Source organism: Typopeltis vanoorti, chromosome 18, assembly GCF_054136105.1.
Source record: "Typopeltis vanoorti isolate ZY-2024b chromosome 18, IOZ_Tvanoo_1.0, whole genome shotgun sequence".
NCBI classification, from domain to species: domain Eukaryota; kingdom Metazoa; phylum Arthropoda; class Arachnida; order Uropygi; family Thelyphonidae; genus Typopeltis; species Typopeltis vanoorti.
In genome coordinates, this window is record NC_143566.1 from 62737821 (window position 1) to 62764139 (window position 26319).

General features: G+C 35.3%; 1 protein-coding gene across 1 annotated transcript in view; it reads right to left on the minus strand.

The window, feature by feature from the left end:
* Window positions 1–26319, minus strand: part of Ras85D (GTPase ras-like protein 1) — a 163067-nt gene that overhangs the window by 108747 nt on the left and 28001 nt on the right. Inside the window, exon 3 of the mRNA XM_090408576.1 lies at window positions 12289–12317. Coding sequence (XP_090264702.1) covers window positions 12289–12317 — 29 coding nt within the window. The remainder of the gene's footprint in view (window positions 1–12288; window positions 12318–26319) is intronic.

Below are 26319 nucleotides of genomic sequence, written 5' to 3' on the forward strand. Positions count from 1 at the left end.
GAGGATTTGAAATTGGAAGTGATCACATTTAGTCTCGAATAGGATAAAATTGAATTTCATATTGAAAAGAATAACATGTAAGAAAGTTTTAAGGCAAATAAAAGTTGAGCAGCTCTCAGATGTGAACTGTAGACTAAAATACACAAACATTATTCAAGAAAAAAATGAAACAGTTTGAGAACAGAAACCAAACCTTGGAGATTCGGTGTTAAGCCCTAAAGCAAACATTGACTGATTCAGCCAGAGAGGCATGTGGTGAGGTTGTCTCCAAGTATAGAAAAATCAGACCTCCATGGTGGACACAGGAAGTTAAAGAGGCAGTGAAGGAAAAGAAGAAAACATATCAAAAGTATTGCATTGTATCAGGCAATACTTAGTCTTTATTTGAGTTGTAAGTCAGCAGTTAGAATTGAAGTACAGGAAGATGGTTTAATGTTAAATCTGGTGTCAGCCAAGGATGTACGTTATCCCTCTGTTATTCATTATTTATATGGATCACATTATGAAGGAAAGTGGTATTAAACCTGATATCAAAATTAGAGATCTTAATCTCAGCTCTTTGCTTCTGCAGATGATGTTATACTTCTAAATAAATCCGCTACAAGTCTGCAAGATTCCCTGGCTAAATTGAATAACTGTTGTAATAGATATGGTATGAAGGTCAGCAATAACAAGACAAAGACAATGAAAATAGGCAGAGCATTGAAAATATGAACTGCATTGTGAATGAAGAACGACATATAGAACAAGTAAAATATTTCAGATACTTAGGCATGATTTTTAGTGAAGATGGTAAATTAAATATGGAAAGAGAAAAGCGAATCAAGAAAGACGGTATGTCAACTGAATAAATTTATATGGAAAAAGAGAGAAATTAGTCAAAACACTAAATTAGCTGTATACAAGACAGTGTTCAAACCAATTTTAACTTATGGATCTGAGAGCTGGATCAGAAGTAAAACACTTGACCAAAGACTAGAGACCGCAGATATGAGTCCTGAGAAAGTTTAGGGGCGTGAACAGATGGCATCAATAGCAATACCGTAGCAAATTAAAATATGAAAGATTGTTCATGGAATAAGCCTCAGATCTAAAAAACTTCCTAAACCTCAACAAATTTGGGTACATGAGACTGCACCAAATTTGGGAAGCTTGCATCTTTAGAACTTCAGCCCAACAGCCAAGACAACCCAATATAGCCAGCTAGGGGGTACTTCAGGACTCTAGGAACAACAGTAGATTTCTGTCTTCTGCCTCATTTGCTTTTTGTAGTGCCTGCATGCACGTGTCATAGTTGTATGTTCCCAAGAAGATGGCAATGGGATATTGCCGAAATATAGGAGGTATTTATTAAAGTTTCTTTTAATTAATATTCCAGTATATATTGTAAATTCCTTAAACAATTGAATGGTCAATGGCAATATCGTATTAAAAATGATGATATTAGGAAAGAACTTGACATTGTTAGCATCCAGGAACCTGTTAGCAGAGCTAATCTTAGGTTGTATGGTCACTTAAATAGAATGGGAGAGGAAAGATTAGCAAAACAAGTGTTCTCTACCAAGTTAGCAAGAAAAAGACCCAGAGGAAGACTAAGGAATAGGTAGCCATCTATTTCTTAGGATTAATACAGTAAAAAGTGCTTTAGATGATAGAATTATAAGATCTGATAATGTTGTAGTCTTAACAGGTAACAGATTGATTTGGAAGAAACTTATAGATAGGAAGTTAGTAATGATGTTAATTTTTCATGTAGTATTACTATAATATTCTGTATGTATCAGGAATTTGATGTTGAGTTAATGTAAGATTTCAAAATTTAAACATATTCTGCATTTTCATATTCTTCCAGTTCTTTATATTTCACATAGCTGCTTAGATTTACACACTTTTTTCTTTTTCATGTTTTGTGCATTCTTCAATGTATGATTTCCCTCAATTTTCCTTTCTTTCATGGGCTATTTGGCCTCAGTCATTCTGAGACCTAATAACACGAATTCTCAAAATTAGCTTTATAGGTATCTGGCTCCTAGAGGTGCTATGTTAAGACAGTTTCTTTCAGTTACAATTTGAAATGTTTCTACAAGTTTAATGTGACCAAGCATTAAGCTGATGCACTTTGGAAAGAAGATATCACCAGATGTGTACTATATTGATGGAACTGAACTGCACTGCTGGAAATTGATGAGGCAGAGATTTGAAACTTACTGCAACACCATTGCCATTCCAGGCAAGCCCACCAGCTGACTGATCCAGACCAAGCCATTACAGGACCATCTATCCTGTTGAAATAGCAGTCAAAGTAATGCAAGAGTACCCCTTTCCACATATCCACAGGTCACATTGTATGGCACACACCAGAAGCATTCCAAAGGACTCAAGCTAAGACAAGAAAACAGGAAGAAAAAGTATAGAAAACGAGGAAGGAAGGGCCAATACCATCACTGGGAGGTCCCTTTCACCATAGACAGGTACCTAGCATAGGTGGGCAACTTTGAGAATGAAGGACAGGTATCCCGAATATCTAGCATAAGTATACATCGTATATAACTCAGTGTTATAAATGTAGAAATACTCTAGTTGTTGTTGTCTTGTCCTTTGAAGAGTCTTAGATGTTTCCGTGCGCTCTTTGTACTGCTTTGGCTATGTCTGTGATTTTGTTTGTATAGAGCTGTTGTTCAGGATTAGGATCTATTTCTTGCAAGGCTGCTGTAATTGCTGGACAGGTAAAGATGTGAGTGGGTGTCAGTTCAGTATTGGGGCAGTTGTTGCAGTTTCTATATGTTCTCGTATCATCTGTATTGATCTTCATTCTTCTATAATGTCCTGTTCGTAGTCTTGCTATCGTGGTGGAGGTCCTTCTGTCAGCATTGATCTCGGGAATTTGATGTTGTATCACTGATTTCAATGGAATTAGTTTAGCTTTTGCTAGTGCATTGGCATCAGCAAGAGTTATCATATGAGTTTCTTGGTTGAGTTCTCTGGCCTCTTTTGCTAATTTATCAGCTGCTTCGTTGTGATCAATGCCTACATGAGCAGGAATCCATTGTAGAATGCAACTTTTACCTAAACACTTTAGATGATTTAAGAGTTTATGGATGTCTTGTGTGAGCTTGGTATTGCCATTTTTGATTGCCTCCATAGCTGATCTTGAGTCACTGTAAATTATAATTCCTTCAGATTGTTGAGATGATGATAGATTTAAGTAGGCTTCTAGTGCTTTAATTATTGCGTAGAGTTCGCTGGTAAAATTGGAAGCGATTCTCCCAGATCCAACTTTTATTGAAAGTTTTTCACCTTTCGGGAGTAGAAGGAGAACATCAGCGCCTCCATTAATCATATTGGTGTCTGATGATCCATCGGTATAACAAATAACCTGTTTGGAGGATGAAAGAAGGTTGATGGTATTTAGGCCTTTTTCTTTAAGCATTTCTTTTGGTTCTTTTTTTGTACAGAGTTTGGTAAGGTTTAGATTTATGAAGGTATTTGAAGGTAAAGGACTGGAAAATAGAGGTTCTTTGTTTATGTGGACATTTAGCTGATCAAGACCTATTTCTTTCCTGATAGTGTCATCATATAGTAAAGTCGATGATCTGTGAAGTCTGCAAATTTGGTTCCAATGTTCATAAGTTTTTAGGGAGATATGATCACTTTGGTAGCTTCTGATATTATTTATGAATTTTATGGTGGCAAATTTTCGTCTGTCCTCCAGCAGGTCAAGCCCACATTCCTGTTGGGCTCTGATGTTGTTAGTGGATGAGACTGCACCAATGATAATCTTGGATGCTTTTGCTTGTATTTTGTCGTTTTTTCTTTACCGATGAAGCCGAAGGTGACCAGATAGGTGCTGCATATTCCATTATTGGCCTTATTAGTGTAGTGTAAGTAGTTTTGAGGATTTTTGGCTTTGCACCCCAATTTGTTCCACAAAGCCTTTTCAGTATATTTAATTTTTTTAGAGCTCTGTTGGAAGTGTTAGAGATGTGTTGTGCAAAACGTAATTCCTGATCAAGCGTAATACCAAGGTATTTTGGATTTGTGACTTTTTCAATTAGCTTGTTATTGATCATGACTTTGGGATTGTAGGAATGTCTATTTTTCCTGTCTGTACTAAATGTACTTAGTTTTGTTTTGTCTGGGTTGATTTTAAGTTTGAGTTCGTCTGACCATTTTTCTAATCCTCTCATGGATTTGTTTAGAATTTCCTCTGATTCTTTGATTTTAGCACTAGTGTGCCAGATGGCTATATCATTTGCATAGCAAGTTACTTTTGTGTCTTCTGTAAGGTAGGGATGAATATTATTGACATATAGAAGGAACAGTAAGGGACTGAGTACTGAGCCCTGGGGAACACCAGCCCAGGTTCTCCGCTCTTTTGATATTGCTGCATTGATTCTGACTTTGATCTTTCTTCCTCTGATGAAATCAGCAATCCAGATTAAAGCGTTTCCTCTAATTCCAATATCATGTATTGTTTGTATTAATTTTTTGATCCAAACACGATCGAAAGCAGCAGTCATATCAAGGAATATGGAGTTGTCTTTTTTGTTGGTTTTTCCTGAAATGAGTCTATTATTGTTTGGCAGAAATGGAATAATTGATCTGTTGTCGAATGACGAGTTCTATAAGCAGTTTGGTAGTAGTTGATTTTCTTATTTTTTGTCAGCCAGTGCATAAGCCTGGAGTGTATGATTCTTTCAGTAATTTTACAAAGTATGCTAGTTAATGCGATAGGTCTGTAACTTTGACATTCTGCAGCATTTTTGTCAGGTTTCAGGATAGGTACAATAACTGATTTTTTCCATTCTTTTGGAAGTTTGCCTGTTCGCCAAGAGGTATTGAGAATGCCCAGAAGTTGTTCTTTGGCATTTTTGCCAAGGTGTTTGACCATATGACCAAAGATAAGATCATTACCAGGGGATTTATTAGGTGCAGTTTTCTCGATTGATGAATTTAGTTCACTTAGTGTAAATTCTTCGGAGAAGATGTCATTAGTTTGGTATGTTCTTGCTTGTTTTAGCATTTTACTTGCGAGTTTATTGAGGGGCTTGTCCTCTCTGTTATACTGAAGTTTGGAGTTGTTTGAATAGGTTTTTGCCAGTGTGTTTGCAATTTCTTGATCTGTAATAGCTTGTTTGCCAGCATTTATGATGAAGTTTGTTTTCTGTTGGTTCTCTTTTTTGATATTGTCTAGGATTCTAATAATGTTCCAGTGTTGGCTGTCTTTTCTTGGATCCAGGTTACTGCAAAGTTCCGCCCATTTCTCTTGTTTGCACTTCCAAATTTCCTGCTCTATTTTGTGTGTTATGTCCATTAATTTCTTTCTGTAATCATCAGTTTTATTAATTCTGAATTGTTCATTGATATTGTCTCTTTCTGTAATCATTGAATCAATATTGTGATCTTTCCAGTATGGTATCCAGGTGTTTTTCCACTGGCCTCTTGGTATTGTTGCTTTGGCAGCTTTACTGAAGTGTGAAGTAAGGATTTGTAATTTTCTGTCGAGGTTTCCAGAGACAGGTTCATCTTGACAGAGGCTCTCCAAGGTTTGAGTAAACCTTGTCCAGTCAGCTTTTCTGAAGTTCCACGTCCTTTTGGTTTGCTGTTCTTGTTCAAATTCAAATTTTCGTCTGGAGGACAGACGAAAATTTGCCACCATAAAATTCATAAATAATATCAGAAGCTACCAAAGTGATCATATCTCCCTAAAAACTTATGAACATTGGAACCAAATTTGAAATACTCTAGTACCAAAGCAGAAACAAGCGTCCTTGTTAACACAATGATTGGACTGCATTAAAAAAAAAAAAAAAATCATGAAAACTTCTATAACAGCAAAAAAGTTAATTCTATTTAGATGAATGTTAGGGAATTTAAGTCTTTTTTTTTATGCTAAGAAATATGGTTAGAGATAGTGGTTTATTTCCAACTGTGTTTTGTATTTAGTCTTTTCGATGATGCCAAAGCAGCCAATGAATGAATAATTCTGGTGACAAACTCTTGCAAGCATTTTGAGCTAGTTTATCTCACTTTGTATAATGCTAAATTTTATTTTGACATCCAAAATTTAATAAAACAATACAATTTTAAATTTGTCCAAAAAGAAATATATCTGAACTGATAGATACCAAAATCAATTCAGACAGTGTTGAAATCTCATAAGAACATGGGCTATTTGGAGTTATGGCAAAACAATTAAGACAACTCCTGTATATTGTGTTAATTGCATGTGTTCTTCTGTCCAGCTTATATCTTTTGTAGAATGAAAATCATACAGAACAGTCCAGGCAATCCCCATGTGTGATTTGAACATGCAGCATGTTCCTGTCAAGTTTGTCCCCAGGCTGCTGACCAAGGAGCAGAAGGAACTGTGTCGAAGTCTGCCAAGAACTCCATCAGCGTGCCGTAGATGACCCATCCTTCATGTCGAAGATCATTACCGGTGACGAAATATGGGTGTACAGGTACGAACTTGAGACGAAGCAACAGTCTTTCACAGTGGAAGAGCCCATCATCTCCATGACCGAAAAAGGCGAGGCAGGTCTGCTTGACCAAGTGCATGCATCGCCTTTTCGGCATTTGTGGCATTGAGAATTCATCCCGAGGGGCCAGACTGCCAATAGCAAGTTCTACTGCCAGGTTTTAAGGCATCTGAGGGAGGACATTCAGTGAAAGCGACTGGATCTGTGGCACGCGAAAAACCGAATCTCCATGACGACAATGCACCCTGTCACCGAGCTCTCCTCACGAGTTTCTCACTGGAAACAACATGATCTCACTTCCGCATCCACCCTACTCACCAGATTTGGCTCCTGCAAACTTTGCCCTCTTCCCAAAGATGAAGATCCAACTCAAAGGTTGCCGTTTTGACACTGCGGAGATCCAGCGTGAATCGCAGAAGGTGCTTGACACACTTCGAAAAGAAGACTTCCAGGACACATTCCAGAAGTGGCAGGAATGCTGTATTGCTATGCAAGGGGACTATTTTGAAGATGATAGTGTGTAAACGTAGTAATTTATAAAGTAATATAAATTACTTTATAATAAATAAAGTAATTTATCATAAACAGAGCTAGTCTCGAAACTTTTTGATACCACCTCGTATATGTTACATTTTATTTTCTAATAATTTTCTCTTGTATATCTGTAGTGGTATACCACAGATTATTATAATCTAGAACAATATTTAATAACTAATTTTCAAACAGTTTTATTTAAAGTTGGTATATAATTTGTGAGATTTCTTTGTAAGAGTTGAACTGATTAATCTGTTAAAGAATTAGAATTCTTAATTCCATCTATCAACTGCATCTGATATTCCTCTAGTCTTTTTCCTGCAATTTTTGTTTAAAACACTTTTTTTTGCTAATCTTTGATTCTGTTTAAGTGACTATACAATCACCGATTAACTCTACCCACATTCTATAGAAATGTCAAGTTTGTTTATTAACAGCTTAATTTTTAACATAGCTGTGCCATTGATGCCATCTATCCAGTACCTTTATTTCAGCCAAAGTTCATATTTGAAGTCTACAGTCTATTTTGTTTCTAATTCAATTTTTATATCATCATCAAATTCCTGCCATGTACCCTCAAGGGGTGTACAGGATATGACAGTACTACATGAAAAAATTACATCATTACTAACTTCCTATCTACAATTTTCCTCCAAATCAGTCTGTTACTTGTCAAGACTCCAACATTATCAGATCTTATATTTCTATCGTCTAAGGCACTTTGTACCGTATCAATCCACCAATATCTTGGTCTTCCTCTGGGTCGTTTTCCTGCCAACCTGGCAGAGAACACTTGTTTTGCTAATCTTTCCTCTCCCATTCTATTCAAGTGACCATACCACCTGAGATTAGCTCTGCTAACGCATTCCTGGATGCTGACAATGTCAAGTTCTTTCCTAATATCCTCATTTTTAATATGATATTGCCATTGATGCCATCTGTTCACACCTCTAATCTTTCTCAGGACTCTCATATCTGCGGTCTCTAGTCTTTGGTCAAGTGTTTTACTTCTGACCCAGCTCTCAGATCCATAAGTTAAAATCGGTTTGAACACAGTCTTGTATACAGCTAATTTAGTGTTCTTTCTTTCTAATTTCTTTCTTATTCCATATGAATTTATTCAATGGACTTCCCACGATACCAGCTTTGCTGATTCTGTTGTCTATTTCTATATTTAGTTTACCATCTTCAGTAAAAATTGTGCCTAAGTAGCTGAAATGTTTTACTTGTTCCACAGGTTCTCCATTCATAACACAGTTGACATTTTCAATGATTCTGCCTATTTTCATTGTCTTTGTCTTTTTATTGCTGACCTTCATACCATATCTATTACAACAGTTATTCAATTTAGTCAGAGAATCTTGCAGACTTGTAGCGGATTTATTTAGAAGTATAACATCATCCGCATAAAGCAAAGAGCTGACATTAACATCTCCAATTTTGATATCAGGTTTAATACCACATTGCTTCATAATGTGATCCATATAGATAATGAATAACAGAGGGGATAATGTACATCTTTGTCTCACACCAGATTTAACATTAAACCATCTTCCTGTACTTCCTTCAATTCTAACTGCTGACTCACAACTCAAATAAAGACTAAGTATTGCTTGATATAATGCCCCATTGACACCATATAACTGCAGCGTATTGAATAGCTTCTCTCTTGGCACCTTGTCATATGCCTTTTCCAAATCGACAAAACTTAAATACAGATCTTTGTTATATTCCCATGCTTTCTCGACTATTTGTCGTAAAGTGAAGATCTGATCCTGACAGCCTCTATTTGGCCTGAATCCAGCTTGTTCTTCACCAAGCTTTTCTTCCACAATTCTTCTCAACCGTTTCTCAAGTATACTTGCATAGATCTTGCCAGGAACACTCAGTAGGGAAATACCTCTGTAATTCTCACATTCAGTTTTATTTCCCTTTTTATATATGGGTACTATGAGAGCTCTACTCCAATCATCGGGAATTCGTCCCTCTGTCCAGGCTTTCTGAACTATGCAGTGCAGCCACTGTAAGACTCTTATACCACCACTTCAGCATTTCTGGTCGAATATCATCTACTCCTGCTGCCTTTCCACATTTCAAGCCTTTGATGGCTTTTTCTACTTGAAGTATGGATATGTATTCCTGACTGCATGCCTGGTCAGTGTTTTTTATCACTGTGCTGTCATCACTGCTTGTTTCATTTAGCAGTTTTTCAAAGTAATTACTCCATACTTCAAGGATATCTTTTTCTCCTGTTTTCATTTCACCTTTATCATCTCTAATTCCTTTTACAGCACTCTTTCCTCCATTCCTAAGCTTCTTCAACAACCTCCAGAATATTTTGCCACCTTCTTGATATTTATTTTCTATATTCTTGCCAAAGTCCTCCCATGACTTTTGTTTAGCTAGTTTTACACACTGTTTAGCTTTCTTACATTTGTCTCTGTATTCTGTAAGAGTAAAAGCTGACTTATTTGCAGGAACTTTTGATATGCTTTCTTCTTTTCCTTCACTGCCTCTTTAACTTCCTGTGTCCACCAGGGAGTTCTGATTTTTTTTATCTTTGCACACAACCTCACCACATGCCTCTCTGGCAGAATCAATGTTTCCTTCAGAGTTTGCCACTGAATCTCCAAGGTTTGATTCCTGTTCTCAAACTCTTTCATTTTCTTTTCAATAATATTTCTGTATTTTAGTCTACAGTTCACATCTGAGAGCTGCTCAATCAATTTTTACATCTATAGGTTATTAGTGGTGTGAACCAGTAATAACATATAGATCTAAATATATAAATTTTATATATTGACTACCTTAATGTTTTGGTTCGTTTTGTTCCAAAGAAATTTATGGATTAAATGATATAATAATATTATTTATATTAAAGCAGTTAACATCAAGAAAAAAAAATTACAAAAAATCAACCAAAAAATTATGTCATCTTCCAAATTAAAGATGAAATACAGAATACATCTCTCATATATACCTAGTCTAGCCTTAAATACTATTACAATTTGACAGTGCATAAATCTTTAATCTATCAGTAAATCATTTACAGCTTTCAGAATATACAAACCACATGTATAACATGCATATAGCAGCACTCAATGCTCAAAATGTCGCTTTTGGCCTTCACACATTCTCAAAGTCTGAGGCCACATATCGATGGCAACATGCACAACATCCAATGGAAACGCTGCCAATGCTCACCCCAAATCCACGTTTGGGATTGTGATGCTGAGATGTCATTTCTTGCAGGCTACTCTCTCAATCTGACCACAACTTGAAGTTCAACGGATTCAGATCAAGACTTCCAGATGGCGACAGGCAGTCAGGCACATTCACCTCCAACTACTGTCCTGGCCTTGTGTGCAGGGGGCTGAGCCCTGTTGGAAGGTCCGCTGCATACTGTGAAACAAGGTGTTGTTCAGGAGCCCATACCACAGGTTCCAGCATGGTGTCTTCTTGATACTTTGATAGAGGAAATGCAACTTGGATAGCTCCTCATATGTCCCCCCCCTTCACTGATGAAGGGGTGGGTGGGACATATGAGGTGTATGGCCTGGATGGTCGCAATCAGGTGTATGGCCTGGATGGTCGCACAGCACGTGCCATAGCACCCAGCATTCAGAGGTCATCACCTGATTGTTTTGGCAGTTTTCTCTTCAATGTGAAAATCTTCTCACCTGTGAAGAAGATGTGTCTGTTGTTCATGTACCAATGGAGAAGTGACTGATTTTATTACCTTCTGTCGCATAAATTATGGCATTAGGAAGTATCCAATAGAACAATGACAGGATCTCGCTCCCAGGTCATCACAGGTTCCAGTCTGTGATGACCTGAGAAATGTGAGATCATTCTCTATGAAATATTCATCTCTTGCGACATCACTTTGCGTTTTCAGAAGATTGCAGTGGATGTGTGCCTTCACAGTCCTCACATGCTGTTGCATCTTAACACAGCATGGTCAAACTGTTCTTTGGCAGATAGATACGGCTTCTGTATCATTATAACAGTTAATAGTCAGATAAACATTGAACTGATCCCTAGTGTTTTTAGCATGTTGAAAATAACAGGTGGCTGCATTCAAACCTTGTGAAGTGCTAATACAGCTACATGGTTCTCATAATCTCCCCACTGCATGCTAACCCATAGTTAGACAAATATTTCCCTCTACTGATAAAAACACAGATATTGGCTGTGCACAGCACCACTAACAGAACTGGACTCATGCAGAATTTGTAACAGTATTGATGGCAAGACTGTATTTTCACTGTTGCATCATAAACAAATGCCACAGACCAGTAATATTTAAAACAAGCCTATGGTCCCATTTCAAAAATCTTGCACCGCACATATAATGTACATGTTTTTCCAAAAAAGCATTACAGATGATAAATCACTGTAATGAATGGCAGAGAAATTCATTATAATTAAAGATCCATTACAAACAGGCTATAGTCAGTTTTATAGATCATGGAACAAGTAAATCTGCTATAACTGAAAATCTATTATAAGTTGACCATGTTGTTGTTGTTCTGGTTATATCCTTTTGGATGTTTAGGGGCAGCTATACACACACACACACACCACACACACACACACACACACCATCTAGAGAAATTACTATGAGCAAGGTGGACTCCCATTGCCATACTATATCCTGTGTGTTCATGGGGTTGGTTTGCCTGCTTGCAAGATGAAAAATCCCAGATAAACTGGTGGAAAAAACCATGCTGTCCATGCCCAAGACCAGCTAACTTTGCTATGGTTGAGGAAGATCCTTAAGCTCCTCATGTTGTCGATGGAAATCGAACCTAGAGCACTCCTTCCCCAGGCATATGGTTGTGAAGCGCATAGCCACTAGGCTAACCACGTGGACAATTGACCATAACACTATAATTAAAGATCAACTACCACACAAGCCAACAATTCAATAAATTTTCTATAAAGAAAATAGGATGGTGCTAATATTTACATATGGATCAAATCATATGCTGTTCTTACAATCAGAGAAAATATGCAAATATACAAGTTCAGTCATTAAAAACACCATAAAAAAAATCAATTTTAATGCAATGTACTGAAAAATATTTTAAATTGCATTGTAAATAATATTTAATACTTGAAAAATTAAAAAAAAAAATACTGCTATGGACAGGTAAATCAAAATTAATATTTACCAGCTTAAAATGCTGAAGTAGTAGTTTTAACTTATATTTAATCTTTTTTTTTTTTTTTTCAAATCAAGAAAGACAAGAACCTATAAATTACTTACCTATAGTTGGATCATACTCATCAACAAAACTAGAAAATAAATTCATTGTTATTTGTTTGAGAGCAGAAAACTTAAAACTGCATAAAAGATATTTTATATAATATTAAGTATTATAAAATGAATTTGGTCAATGAAATACAATTCTTGTATATAAAAATTCATTAAAGCATGGAATAACATAGTATACTGACTAATATGATACAATCAACTCTTGCTAAAGCAAACTGCAATAATATACTGGCCAAAGACCCAACAAAAATCATGCTCTTCTAAAAGAACTTCAACTGTTAGCACCTCTGGTTCTTGTAGGGTTTCACAGTGAGTGAATTGTATATCAAAACTACTGAATAATAATGTGTTTTATCTCGTGTAAGATGAAAATATAATTCATTAGAGCATATCATAGACTTTCTCAAAACTATTGTGCAACCCCCCCCCACCAAGAGAATACATGATACCTGAACTTTCAAACTAAATTAATAATTTATTTTAATGGTATTATAACACAACACAAATTATAAAAAGACATTAATTGCCTTATATTTTGCCGAATTTCAAACTATCATCTTCAGAGAAACAACACGTTTGCTCTGAAAATGAAAAACAAAATGAAGCATGCTTCAGCTAACTTTCAACAGCAGTATATTAAACTACAGATTATTACTCATTTGCAGTTACAGAAATTTCAAAGGATTCCAATAAGTGGTTAAAAGATAGGAAATATTCTGATTTCTGTTGTCAAGTAAACCCAATTCGATACACGAGCATAGAATATCCTTAACTGAATACAATCAGCTCTCACTACAGAACACTCAAAGGACTTTAGAAATTATAATCAATAGTTTGCTATAGTGAATATAGAAAGTTACAGCAATGTTCTTAAGAGCTTTGGTCTGGACTTTCTAGTAGTGTGTTATAGTGAGAGTCAGGTATATAGAATTATTAAGTTTTAAAAGAAAGGAAATTGCTGTACCACAATTTTATTCAAATAATAAATTAGACTTCACTGATAAATAAAAGAATGTACCTATGGTCCTTATAAAAATGCAAACTCAAAACTAAGCAATACAGGAAGTTCTCGTTTCACAATTTTTTATTTTTGTTTTCAAGCAACAACAAAATCAAAAATATGAGGATTAATTGCAACAAATAAATGCTAAACATTTATAAATCTGGCATTTCAAACCATGTGTATAGCTATACGATAAAGTACTATTGCAAGTGCCAACTTTAGCTAGACAGGAGAGTCTCATCAACTCATATTTGTTAATTTTCAGTGTCTTAAATTTATCCTTCTTATTAATATAGTACTGTACAGTATGCCAAAATGAAGTGCTACTATGGAGAGTATAAAGAAACAGTGAACAGCAATATAACAATTAATACAAAATAGAACATTATTATAAGCAAATGTTGGTTGGAATGACTTGACAGAGCACTGTGTAAAATATTTCCTAATATGTTTACAATTTTAAAGGCCATGTCTTAATTAGCCAAAGAATCATTTCTTTGGCTAATTAAATTATTTAAGAATAAACTATTCTTATATTTAACATTACTACAGTCAAATTTCATTTCTGAGAATGCAAACCCTATTTTTAGCATTAATTCTATGAGAAATAAATTATTGCTTTATGAGCAAACACTAGGAATGAATGAACTCGTAAAGTCAGGAACTACCGCATTTAAAATAGCTGTTGCTGAATGCATTTCAATTTGGTTTGAATTTACAGCTAAAGAAAGTAAAAGTACAAGGCCAGTGTGTCTCTAAATTGTAATGTTCTTTGCCTCTGTGTATGTTTTGAGGTCTGAAAAATCAGACTTAACAGAAGAGAAACCTTGCTACCTTGATATAAGACTGACTAACTCATCTTCAGTTGAAAAACCATTTGTAAAGCTTTTTTATAGTGGTGGAAGGATGTTTGGAATAACTGCAAGAAAGATAAGGAAGAAGTCAGTTCTATCAAACTTTAAAATCATATTCTACATCTCTTTTCCTTTAGTTACACTGTGATCTGCATTAATTTCAGACAAATTATGGACACAACTGTATTAAATTTAATTACTTTAATTTCCCAACTTTTTGAACTTCATATTGAGGTCATCATCTGGAGCACACACACACACACACATATATATATATATAGAGAGAGAAGCTATATTATTTCAAACAGTATGTCAAAGAGACAATGATTTGATCACTGTTATTCTACTGGCCTGACCTCTAGAGGAAAAAAAAAACTACATCAAAGCTATATTCTACTTATAACATCATCAGCAAACAAATTTCATGTATAGTTTTATTAGAGCAAAAGTGATGTCCTAATTTAACATGAGAGTTTTTATATTAGAGTTCTGATCCTGGATTACTTAGTCCTATTTATAATTAACTCTTAGACGAAAAGGTTATGTGGGTAGAATATGTGTCTTCCATATTCTTGGGATTTTCAGACCATCATTATTATTAAGATCACAGGCTCCTTAAATTTATGCTCATACCACATTTTTGTGTGATGTAAACAACAGGTGCCTTTCCAGTCAATTCTATGTACAGTATTCAGGAAATGATCAGAAAGTTGTAGACTCTATAATTTGTCTGAAATGAATATTCTACATCTCAAAAACAATGAAAAGTTCCAAAAACAACATAGGTGAGGAAACCTCTTGCTTCTGAGATATTCCTTTGTAGTCACAGCACAAACAATTTACAAGCAGATAGAAGACAAAATGTCAAAAAATGATAAAAGTGTATCATTTTTTTCATATAAGCCTTCTGAAAAGTGACCAATTTTCACTTTACATTTTTTCACATGGAGCAATATGTATGTATGTGTATATATATATATAGGAATGCAAAGATTTTATTAATTTTATCTAGAGTAACATAAAATTAATTAGCTCTTGCAAACTGATGGGCACATGCTTTTTTTTTTTTTTTTTTTTTTTTTTTTTTTTTTTTTTTAAGGGTTATACATCCATAGACTAAAAAACTCATTTATTATAAATACATTCAAAATAAATGGTCCCTGTTCATTTTGCTAGAAAATCACACTGGAAAACTATGACTATTAGAAAATATACAATACAAAGTTTTGAATTTGAAATATCTTATTGCAATAACTTCCAATAATTACTGACATTACTGTAACTGGAATGTATTTTATTCAACAGATCTTTGAACTTTTAATTTCTAATATGTTGTGTTTTTAATCTGGAAAATTCAAAATTTTCCAAGCTTTTATTCCAGTTGTCTCTAATTGCATGATTTGTTGAGAAATATATTAAACAAACTGCAAAAGCCATCTTACCTTAATCAGGGATACAATAAAATTACTTGTTATTCTTGCAGTATAATGGCTGTTGGGGAGGATGTGTTGTTAACTGCAGGGAGCGAGTTATTATCACCTTGACGTGAACATGTTTAAACATTTTTCTTGTGCAAGGCATTGCAACACTTTTTAATGTATTTTTTTGTAAAGTAAAATCAGAGGTGCCAGTTATACGCGACGGAGAGTTATTTTTGAGTAAATATGGTAACTGTTTCGTCAACAAGCTGACATCCTTCTGCTGCTTCCCTTGCTCAGCTAACTTCGATGGTAAGTTACAATGCATAAATATTTTTCTCACTACAGTTTTTTTTTTTTTCAAACCAACATAATGAAAATCAATTTAATAACAATAAATATTATAAATAAAATAAAATATTTATAAAATTATAATTATTTATAAAATATAATAAATAAATATATATTATGAATTTATAAAACAAAATTTCATGCCGGCTGGGGCATTGCCTGGTTAAACAAGGCCCCCGTTGCTTTCGCCAGGGAACCAGGATGAACAGCGAAAAATCAGCTACTGGAACAAATCTGAAAACACACCCCAACACAACATCACCAGAGTTAAAGATCGGTACTATCAGCATAACAAGCCTGAATGGCAAAGAAATGGAGCTAGCTGAGGAATTAGATAAGTACCAGATCGACATAATAGGGGTGACTGAAAGAAAAAAGACAAAAACTGATGAGATCTTTCTGAGCAATAAATACAAAATGTTATATTCAGGCAATGACAATCAAGGAAAAGAAGGAGTAGCCATAGTATTCAACACAAAATACGAGGCTAATCTTCTTGAATGGCAGTCAGTCTCAAGTAGAGTGATGTGGGCAAATACGAGAATACAGAACTGGACAATGAGACTTATTTGTGCCTATGATCCCACAGAAGGTTCTACTAAGGTAGAAGTGGAGGAATTTTTTGAGGCTTTAGAAAAAGCAACTGACACAATGAAAAAGGAAAAGTTGGTCCTTGTTGGGGATCTAAATAGAAGAGTAGGAAATGATTGTGAGACATACAAAAATATTTTGGGAAAATTTGGAGAAAAGAGCAAAGCTAATAATAATGGCAAATATCTGTTGGATTTCTGCTCAGAACATGGACTGGTTATTACTAACACCATGTTCCAACATAAAAATGTGCACAAATTCACATGGAGAGAAGAGGCAAGGAATAAGAAAAGTCTCATTGATTATGTTATTGTTGATAGTGATGTTTTCTCCCTGGTGCAGGACACAAGAGTGTACAGAGGATTTGAAATTGGAAGTGATCACTATTTAGTCTTGAGCAGGATAAAATTGAATTTCATATTGAAAAGAATAACATGAAAGAAAGTTTTAAAGCGAATAAAAGTTGAGCAGCTCTCAGATGTGAACTGTAGACTAAAATACACAAAGATTATTGAAGAAAAAATGAAAGAGTTTGAGAACAGGAATCAAACCTTGGAGATTCAGCGGCAAGCCTTAAACAAAGCCCTGATTGATTCAGTTAGAGAGGTGTGGTGAAGTTGTCTGCAAGGATAGAAAAATCAGAACTCCATGGTGGACACAGGAAGAGGCAATGAAGGAAAAGAAGAAAGCATATCAAAAGTTCCTGGCAAATAAGTCAGCTTGTGCTCTTAGAGAATACAGAGACAAATGCAAGAATGCTAAACACTGTGTAAAACTAGCTAAACAAAAGTCATGGGAGGAATTTGACAAGAACATAGAAAATAAATATCAAGAAGGTGGTAAGATATTCTGGAGGATGTTGAAGAAGCTTAGGAATGGAGGAAAGAGTGCTGTAAATGGAGTTAGAGATGATAAAGGTGAAATGAAAACGGGAGAAAAAGATATCCTTGAAGTATGGAGTAATTACTTTGAAAGGCTGTTAAATGAAACAAGCAGTGATGACAGCACAGTGGTAAAAAACACTGACCAGGCATGCAGTCAGGAATACATATCCATACTTGAAGTAGAAAAAGCCATCAAAGGCTTGAAATGTGGAAAGGCAGCAGGAGCAGATGATATTCGACCAGAAATGCTGAAGTATGGTGGTATAAGAGTCTTACAGTGGCTGCACTGCATAGTTCAGAAAGCCTGGACAGAGGGGCGAACTCCCGATGATTGGAGTAGAGCTCTCATAGTACCCATATATAAAAAGGGAAATAAAACCAAATGTGAGAATTACAGAGGTATTTCCCTACTGAGTGTTCCTTGCAAGATCTATGCAAATAAACTTGAGAAACAGGTGAGAAGAATTGTGGAAGGAAAGCTTAATGAAGAACAAGCTGGATTCAGGCCAAATAGAGGTTGTCAGGATCAGATCTTCACTTTACGACAAATAGTCGAGAAAGCATGGGAATATAACAAAGATCTGTATTTGAGTTTTGTCGATTTGGTATAGGCATATGACAAGGTTCCAAGAGAGAAGCTATTCAATACGCTACGGTTATATGGTGTCAATGGGGCATTATATCAAGCAATACTTAGTCTTTATTTGAGTTGTGAGTCGGCAGTTAGAATTGAAAGAAGTACAGGAAGATGGTTTAATGTTAAATCTGGTGTGAGACAAGGATGTACATTATCCCCTCTGTTATTCATTATCTATATGGATCACGTTAGGAAGGAAAGTGGTATTAAACATGATATCAAAATTGGAGATGTTAATGTCAGCTCTTTGCTTTATGCGGATGATGTTATACTTCTGAATAAATCCGCTACAAGTCTGCAAGATTCTCTGACTAAATTGAATAGCTGTTGTAATAGATATGGTATGAAGGTCAGCAATAAAAAGACAAAGACAATGAAAATAGGCAGAATCATTGGAAATGTCAACTGTGTTGTGAATGGAGAACCTGTGGAACAAGTAAAACATTTCAGCTACTTAGGCACGATTTTTACTGACGATGGTAAATTAAATATAGAAATAGACATCAGAATCAGCAAAGCTGGTATGGTGGGAAGTCAATTGAATAAATTCATATGGAATAAGAGAGAAATTAGTCGGAACACTAAATTAGCTGTATACAAGACAGTGTTCAAACCAGTTTTAACTTATGGATCTGAGAGCTGGGTCAGAAGTAAAACACTTGACCAAAGACTAGAGATCTCAGATATGAGAGTCCTGAGAAAGATTATAGGTGTGAACAGATGACATGAATGGCAATATCATATTAAAAATGAGGATATTAGGAAAGAACTTGACATTGTCAGCACCCTGGAATGTGTTAGCAGAGCTAATCTCAGGTGGTATGGTCACTTAAACAGAATGGGCGAAGAAAGATTAGCAAAACAAATGTTCTCTGCCAGGTTGGCAGCAAAACAACCCAGAGGAAGACCAAGATATAGGTGGATTGATATGGTACAAAGTGCCTTAGACAATAGAAATATAAGATCTGATAATGTTGAAGTCTTGACAAGTAACAGACTGATTTGGAGGAAAATTTTAGATAGGAAGTTAGTAATGATGTAATTGTTTTCATGTAGTAATATCATATCTTGTACACCCCATGATGGTACATTGCTGGAATTTGATGATGATGATAAATTTATAAATAAATCAATATCATAAATTTATAAATAAATAAATTAAGTTAGATTAATTTTTCCCCTATTAAAAACTGCCCGGCACGTCAGCAAATCGATTTGTAAATTTTGCCTAGGTATGATAATGATGAGCTGAGCAGAAGAGCGGTGATATTGAATGGCATAATAGCGAGAATGTGTGACAAGAGAGGACTGGTATATGTGGATGTTTGGAGTGCATTTGAGGAAAGAGAGGAGTTGTATGCGAGAGACCGTTTACATTTGAATGAGGAAGGACGTAGGCATCTGGAGAGATTGCTGTTCTGAACGAGTCAGTGCATCCCAGGGAGGATGATAGCAGGGGTGGCCTCTTGTGAGAATGGATACTTGGGAGAAGGGAGACGATGTCAGGTAACACTGAGCCCAGTGGAGTCTAGAAGGGATAATGCTGGATATAGAAACAATGGCATTTATATGCTTTATACTAATGGCAGGATTATCCGGAATAAGGGAGAGGAATTGGTGGCACAGATAGCATCAGCCTGGCCAAAAATTATTGCGATCACTGAGATGTGGTTGACAGAAGGGGATATAACAACAGGAATAGAAGTTGCTGGGTGTAGCATTTTTCATCAGGATAGGAGGGGAAGCTTTCGAAGGTAGTGAGACAAATGATTTTGAGAGCGTATGGTGTGAGGTAGAGGTAGGCAAGACAGGATATTTAGTGGGGTGTTGCTACAGACCCAGGAGCACAGAGAATGGGGACCAAGAGATGTTTAGACAGCTAAGTTTGGCAAGTGCAAGAAGAATGATTGTTATGGGAGATTTTAACTACAGCAGTATAAATTGGAGAGAGGAAGATGCATGTAGCAATAGGGGAATGGAATTTCTAGAATTTTTGAGGGACAAATGTCTTAGGCAACATGTAACAGAGGGAACAAGAGGTTCAAGAGTTTTGGATTTGATCATAGCATCAGAAGAGTTGATAATAATTGAGCTGACATCTCTCCCACCAGTTGGAGAGAGTGGCCATATGGTTTTGACTTGGAAAATGAATAGACATGCAGGAGTATCAAAGAGACAGGAACTTATGTGGAATTATAATGCAAGTGATTATAATAGTCTTAGACGTCAACTTCGGGAAGTTTCATGGAGGGAGGAATTGGAAGGACAGGATATCATTAGTGCATGGGAAATTGTGAAAGAATATTTGTTAGCAGCAATGGTAAGTTGTATACCACGAGTGAAGAAGAGGACACAATTTGGAGTAAAGTGGATGACAAACAATATTAAACAGGAATTGCATGCGAAAAAGAGGCTATGGAAGAGATATAAGGAGACAGGTGAAGAGAAGATGCATGAAGAATATAAGACACAGGCCAGAAGAGTGACTAGTGTGGTAAGGAAAGCAAAACTGGAATATGAGAGGAGATTGGCCCCTAAGATCCAAAGAAAATCTTAGGGAATTTTTTAGCTATGTGGCCAGTAGGAGGAGAAATGACTGTGGAAGAATGATATTGTGGGATAAAAATGGGAATAGAGTGACTGATGCAGAGGACATAGTGGAATTGTTCAATGAACACTTTATTGGAGTATTTCATCTTAGAGGAGCCAGTTTTAATGCTAGAGGGATAGGGCTGGTTCGAGGTTTAGAGGTAGTACAGGAGGAGAGTGTGTTTCAGATACTGAGTACTCTGGATGTCAGTAAAGCTGTGGGACTGGATGGTATTTCACCATGAGTTTTGAGAGAATGTGCTAAGGAACTGCCAGTGCCTTTAACCTGGCTTTTCAATGAAAGTCTGGCTTCGGCAAAGGTGTCCAGGGAATGGAAGGAAGGCAAGATAGTGCCATTGCATAAGGGTAGTAACAGACTGGAAGTGTCTAATTATAGGCCAGTCTGTGTGTCATCAGTAGTTGTTAAGATCTTGGAGAAAGTAGTGAGGGACCATATACAGCATTGGGCAGATGAGGGTAATGTTATCTGTGAGAGTCAACATGGATTTATGAAAGGGCACTCTTGTTTTAGCAATATGCTAGTCTTTTATAATAAAGTTACAAGAACATTAGATGAGGGAAAGGCATATACTGCAATTTTCTTAGACTTAGCAAAGGCATTTGACAGGGTGCCACATGATAAGCTGATATTTAAGTTGCAGCACATGGATCTGGATGTCAGATTGGTCAACTGGATTCAGGATTGGCTGTCTGATAGGTATCAGAGAGTTGTGTAAGGTGGAGCAGTTTCAAGGAGGCAGAGGGTTACAAGTGGGTCCCACAGGGCTCAGTACTAGGACCTATATTGTTTAACCTTTATATCAATGACATTGCCAATGGATTGCAAGGGGATATTCAGTTGTTTGCAGATGATGTGAAGCTGGGAAGGATTATTAGTAATAGTGCAGATGTGGTAGCCCTGCAAGAGGATTTAAATAAGCTAGTTTTATTATTTATATTTATAAGCTAGTATTAGTTTTAGTTTTATAACATGCATTGTCGGCACTTGTGATGTGCCCGTCATTGAAATTGTTTTGTCAAAAATGATATGTAAAGAAGTTAAAAAATTGATGTACTTACTATTTTTGATATTTGTATTACTTACAAGAATTTTATTGTAATTTAAAATTAAGTTTTGTGTTTATTATGAAGACATTCTCTCGTCGCTAACGGAGACAACGTGTCAGCCGTTATTTATACCTAACCTCTTGCTTACAAGTTTCATGGAGTGTGCATGCTCGCGGAGAAGTTTGATGAGCAATTGACAGCTGACAAGAAAGCGTTCGGAAGGAATTTATAACACAGGCCGGCAGATATTTAGATTCAGAGGAACTTAAATTTTATTGTAACAGTCGGAGGAAAATTAATAGTATATTCCGAAAAAGGAATCGTGGAACTATTAAGTTTTAATGTGGAATTAGTATGTGGATAAATAAAAGGGAAATATTGCTATATGCGTTTTAAACGGAATATTGGAGGAAACACTAATTGAAAGATTTATAGTAGATTCCAAAAAGGAAATCGTAGAACTAAGTTTTTTTTTTTATTGGAAGAGTTAAGACTGTAAATAAGCATTTAGTAAATAAAAGAACAATTTGCTACTTACGTTCTAAAGGAATGTTCGAGAAAACTGATTAGGAAGTTTCATCTGTATTAAGGACGTCGGATCTGACTATTATTTCTACTGAAGAAAAGAGACAGAATTAAGTTCGGAAGAATTAATGTGTGCTACATAAGTGATGAGAAAGGATCCTGTAAAAATGAAGAATAAAGTCATATGTCTTTGGAAAAGGGTCTTGACAGAGAGAGAAACTGGCTATGAACATTTTGTCATTTTGAAAACAAAGTGTTTAGTCTTAAGTGTTAAGTTTATTTTAAAAAGGCCTTGGATCCAATTAATTTGTAATGTTAGTTATGTAATACTGTTTCAAGTGTATATATATATTGTTTTTGTTTTATTAAATGTGTTCATTTTGTATTTGGTCTTGAGTCAGTGATTATTTGGATTCTGAAATTAAGAGTTAAGGTCATTGCACCAATTGGAGTCAACCCTCGTGCATATAATAATATATAGGTACACTCAGAAATAAAAAAAATAACTGTTAGAAACAGAGATCATTTCTATGGTAGGATTAATATTAAGATAATATCTATGAATATTCTGAAATATAAAAATCCCCACCGATTATTAACACTGGTATGGTAGGAAGTGAATTGAATAAATTCATATGGAATAAGAGAGAAATTAGTCGGAACACTAAATTATCTGTAACTAAGTCAGCTACATATTGTACACTATTAGTGTACAATGTGTGGGCACTGGTAACAACAGCCATGTCATTGGAGTTTCACTTCTTGGTAACGGACATGCACGTTGTTTTTAGAACAGTTGCTGCTGGGGTAGCAGTAATGCTAGCTAGCAAAGAATAGACAAGTAAGGAAGAAAAGAAGATGGAAAAGCCTAATAAACTACTGGGTCAAGTTCTCTAATATCAGAAAAGTTTTTACATCCAATCTTCAATTACTTTCCAAGGATATGGAATTTTGAAGTTAATATTTGCCATCATAGATGAGAGAGAATATTTTATGCTTAATGAAATACAAGTCATATTCCAAGGAGCAATACTGAATTTGCATAAAATTTAATTTCATTGGAAATGTATTTGGAACTGTTCGATTAAATGCATTCTTATTGCCTGAGCAACTATTCTTCATGCCGACTTAAAAAAAAATGAAAGATAGATGGCATTAACTAGAAGACAATATTCAAGTATGTTGATCAAGGGAGATCTTTAGCTATTGTATTTAAGGAATTTAAGAGATAAGATACACTAATTGAGTGAGTAAAAATAAAGGAAAATATATAGAATAGTGATAAAATAGATGCTGTAAAGGATTCCATTTCTTTTGATTTTATCTGTGTTAATTTTGTTGATGTTAATTTACCTACATATACAACAAGGCTATTTTATTTTCGAATCCCACTTTGAATTTTATGAATTTGCTTTGTTTGGAAGAGTTCAAATCATCTGAAATGAGACTGTTCCCTTTCTTATTAAAAGCCTGAAGAGAATTAAAAAAAAAACATGCAAGGATTTTAATAATGCTAATCATCATCATTACAGAACTTTCAGCTGAATGCAGTGTTCTGATTTTTTTTGTAGAGCGTTTAATGTTACCTCTCAGTATTGAATTTAACTGTGACAGTCTGAGTATGAGAAATTATTACTGAGCTTATACTGAGTAACTGTTAGAAAGGCTATGTAATTATTTGTATGTCTTAAGAAGCTAGAAATTAATTTAGTACTTTTAATTTAATAAGGAATATTAGATATATTTCAAGAGATACAGTGAAGCACTAAGAATTTGTATACATGTTTACAGTAAATAGTTTAATTTTTTTTATATCAGAGCTTCATTCTTTATAATACACACGTTGATCCTTGATCAATGAACTTGTTAATAATTGGTCGATTTTTATATTGAGGAGATATTCATAGATATTATGATCATATTTAATCCTACCATAGAGATGATCTCTGTTTCTAACAATTATTTTTAATTTATTTCCGAGTGTACCTATATATTATTATATGCACAAGGGCTCACTCCAATTGGTGCAATGACCTTAACTTATTCAGAATCCAAATAATCACTGACTCAAGACCAAAATACAAAATAAACACATTTAATATAACATAACTAATTACAAAATTAATTGGATCCAAGGCCTTTAAAAAATAAACTTACACTTAAGACTAGACTAAACACTTTGTTTACACAATCACAAAATGTTCATAGCCAGTTTCTTTCTCTGTCAAGGTCCTTTTCTGAAGATATATGACTTTATTCTTCATTTTCACATGATCCTTTATCATTACTTACGTAGCACACATTAATTCTTTCTGACTTAATTCATCATCATCGAATTCCTGCCATGTACCCTCAAGGGGTGTACAGGATATGACAGTACTACATGAAAAAATTACATCATTACTAACTTCCTATCTACAATTTTCCTCCAAATCAGTCTGTTACTTGTCAAGACTCGAACATTATCAGATCATATATTTCTATCGTCTAAGGCACTTTGTACTGTATCAATCCACCTGTATCTTGGTCTTCCACTGGGTCGTTTTCCTGCCAACCTGGCAGAGAACACTTGTTTTGTTAATCTTTCCTCTCCCATTCTATTTAAGTGACCATACCACCTGAGATTAGCTCTGCTAACGCATTCCTGGATGCTGACAATGTCAAGTTCTTTCCTAATATCCTCATTTTTAATATGATATTGCCATTCATGCCATCTGTTCATGCATCTAATCTTTCTCAGGACTCTTATATCTGCAGTCTCTAGTCTTTGGTCAAGTGTTTTACTTCTGACCCAGCTCTCAGATCCATAAGTTAAAACTGGTTTGAACACTGTCTTGTATACAGCTAATTTAGTGTTCCGACTAATTTCTCTCTTATTCCATATGAATTTATTCAATTGACTTCCCACCATACCAGCTTTGCTGATTCTGTTGTCTATTTCTATATTTAATTTACCATCTTCAGTAAAAATCGTGCCTAAGTAGCTGAAATGTTTTACTTGTTCCACAGGTTCTCCATTCACAACACAGTTGACATTTGCAATGATTCTGCCTATTTTCATTGTCTTTGTCTTTTTATTGCTGACCTTCAGACCTTATCTATTACAACAGCTATTCAATTTAGACAGAGAATCTTGCAGACTTGTAGCGGATTTATTTAGAAGTATAACATCATCCGCATAAAGCAAAGAGCTGACATTAACATCTCCAATTTTGATATCAGGTTTAATACCACATTCCTTCATAATGTGATCCATATAGATAATGAATAACAGAGGGGATAATGTACATCCTTGTCTCACACCAGATTTAACATTAAACCATCTTCCTGTACTTCCTTCAATTCTAACTGCTGACTTACAACTCAAATAAAGACTAAGTATTGCTTGATATAATGCCCCATTGACACCATATAACAGTAGTGTATTGAATAGCTTCTCTCTTGGCACCTTGTCATATGCCTTTTCCAAATTGACAAAACTTAAATACAGATCTTTGCTGTATTCCCATGCTTTCTCGACTATTTGTCGTAAAGTGAAGATCTGATCCTGAAAGCCTCCATTTGGCCTGAATCCAGCTTGTTCTTCACCAAGCTTTTCTTCCACAATTATTCTCAACCGTTTCTCAAGTATACTTGCATAGATCTTGCCAGGAACACTCAGTAGGGAAATACCTCTGCAATTCTCACATTCAGTTTTATTTCCCTTTTTTATATATGGGTACTATGAGAGCTCTATTCCAATCATCGAGAATTCGTCCCTCTGTCCAGGCTTTCTGAACTATGCAGTGCAGCCACTGTAAGACTTTTATACCACCACTTCAGCATTTCTGGTCGAATATCATCTACTCCTGCTGCCTTTCCACATTTCAAGCCTTTGATGGCTTTTTCTACTTCAAGTATGGATATGTATTCCTGACTGCATGCCTGGTCAGTGTTTTTTTTATCACTGTGCTGTCATCACTGCTTGTTTCATTTAGCAGTTTTTCAAAGTAATTACTCCATACTTCAAGGATATCTTTTTCTCCTGTTTTCATGTCACCTTTATCATCTCTAACTCCTTTTACAGCACTCTTTCCTCCATTCCTAAGCTTCTTCAATAACC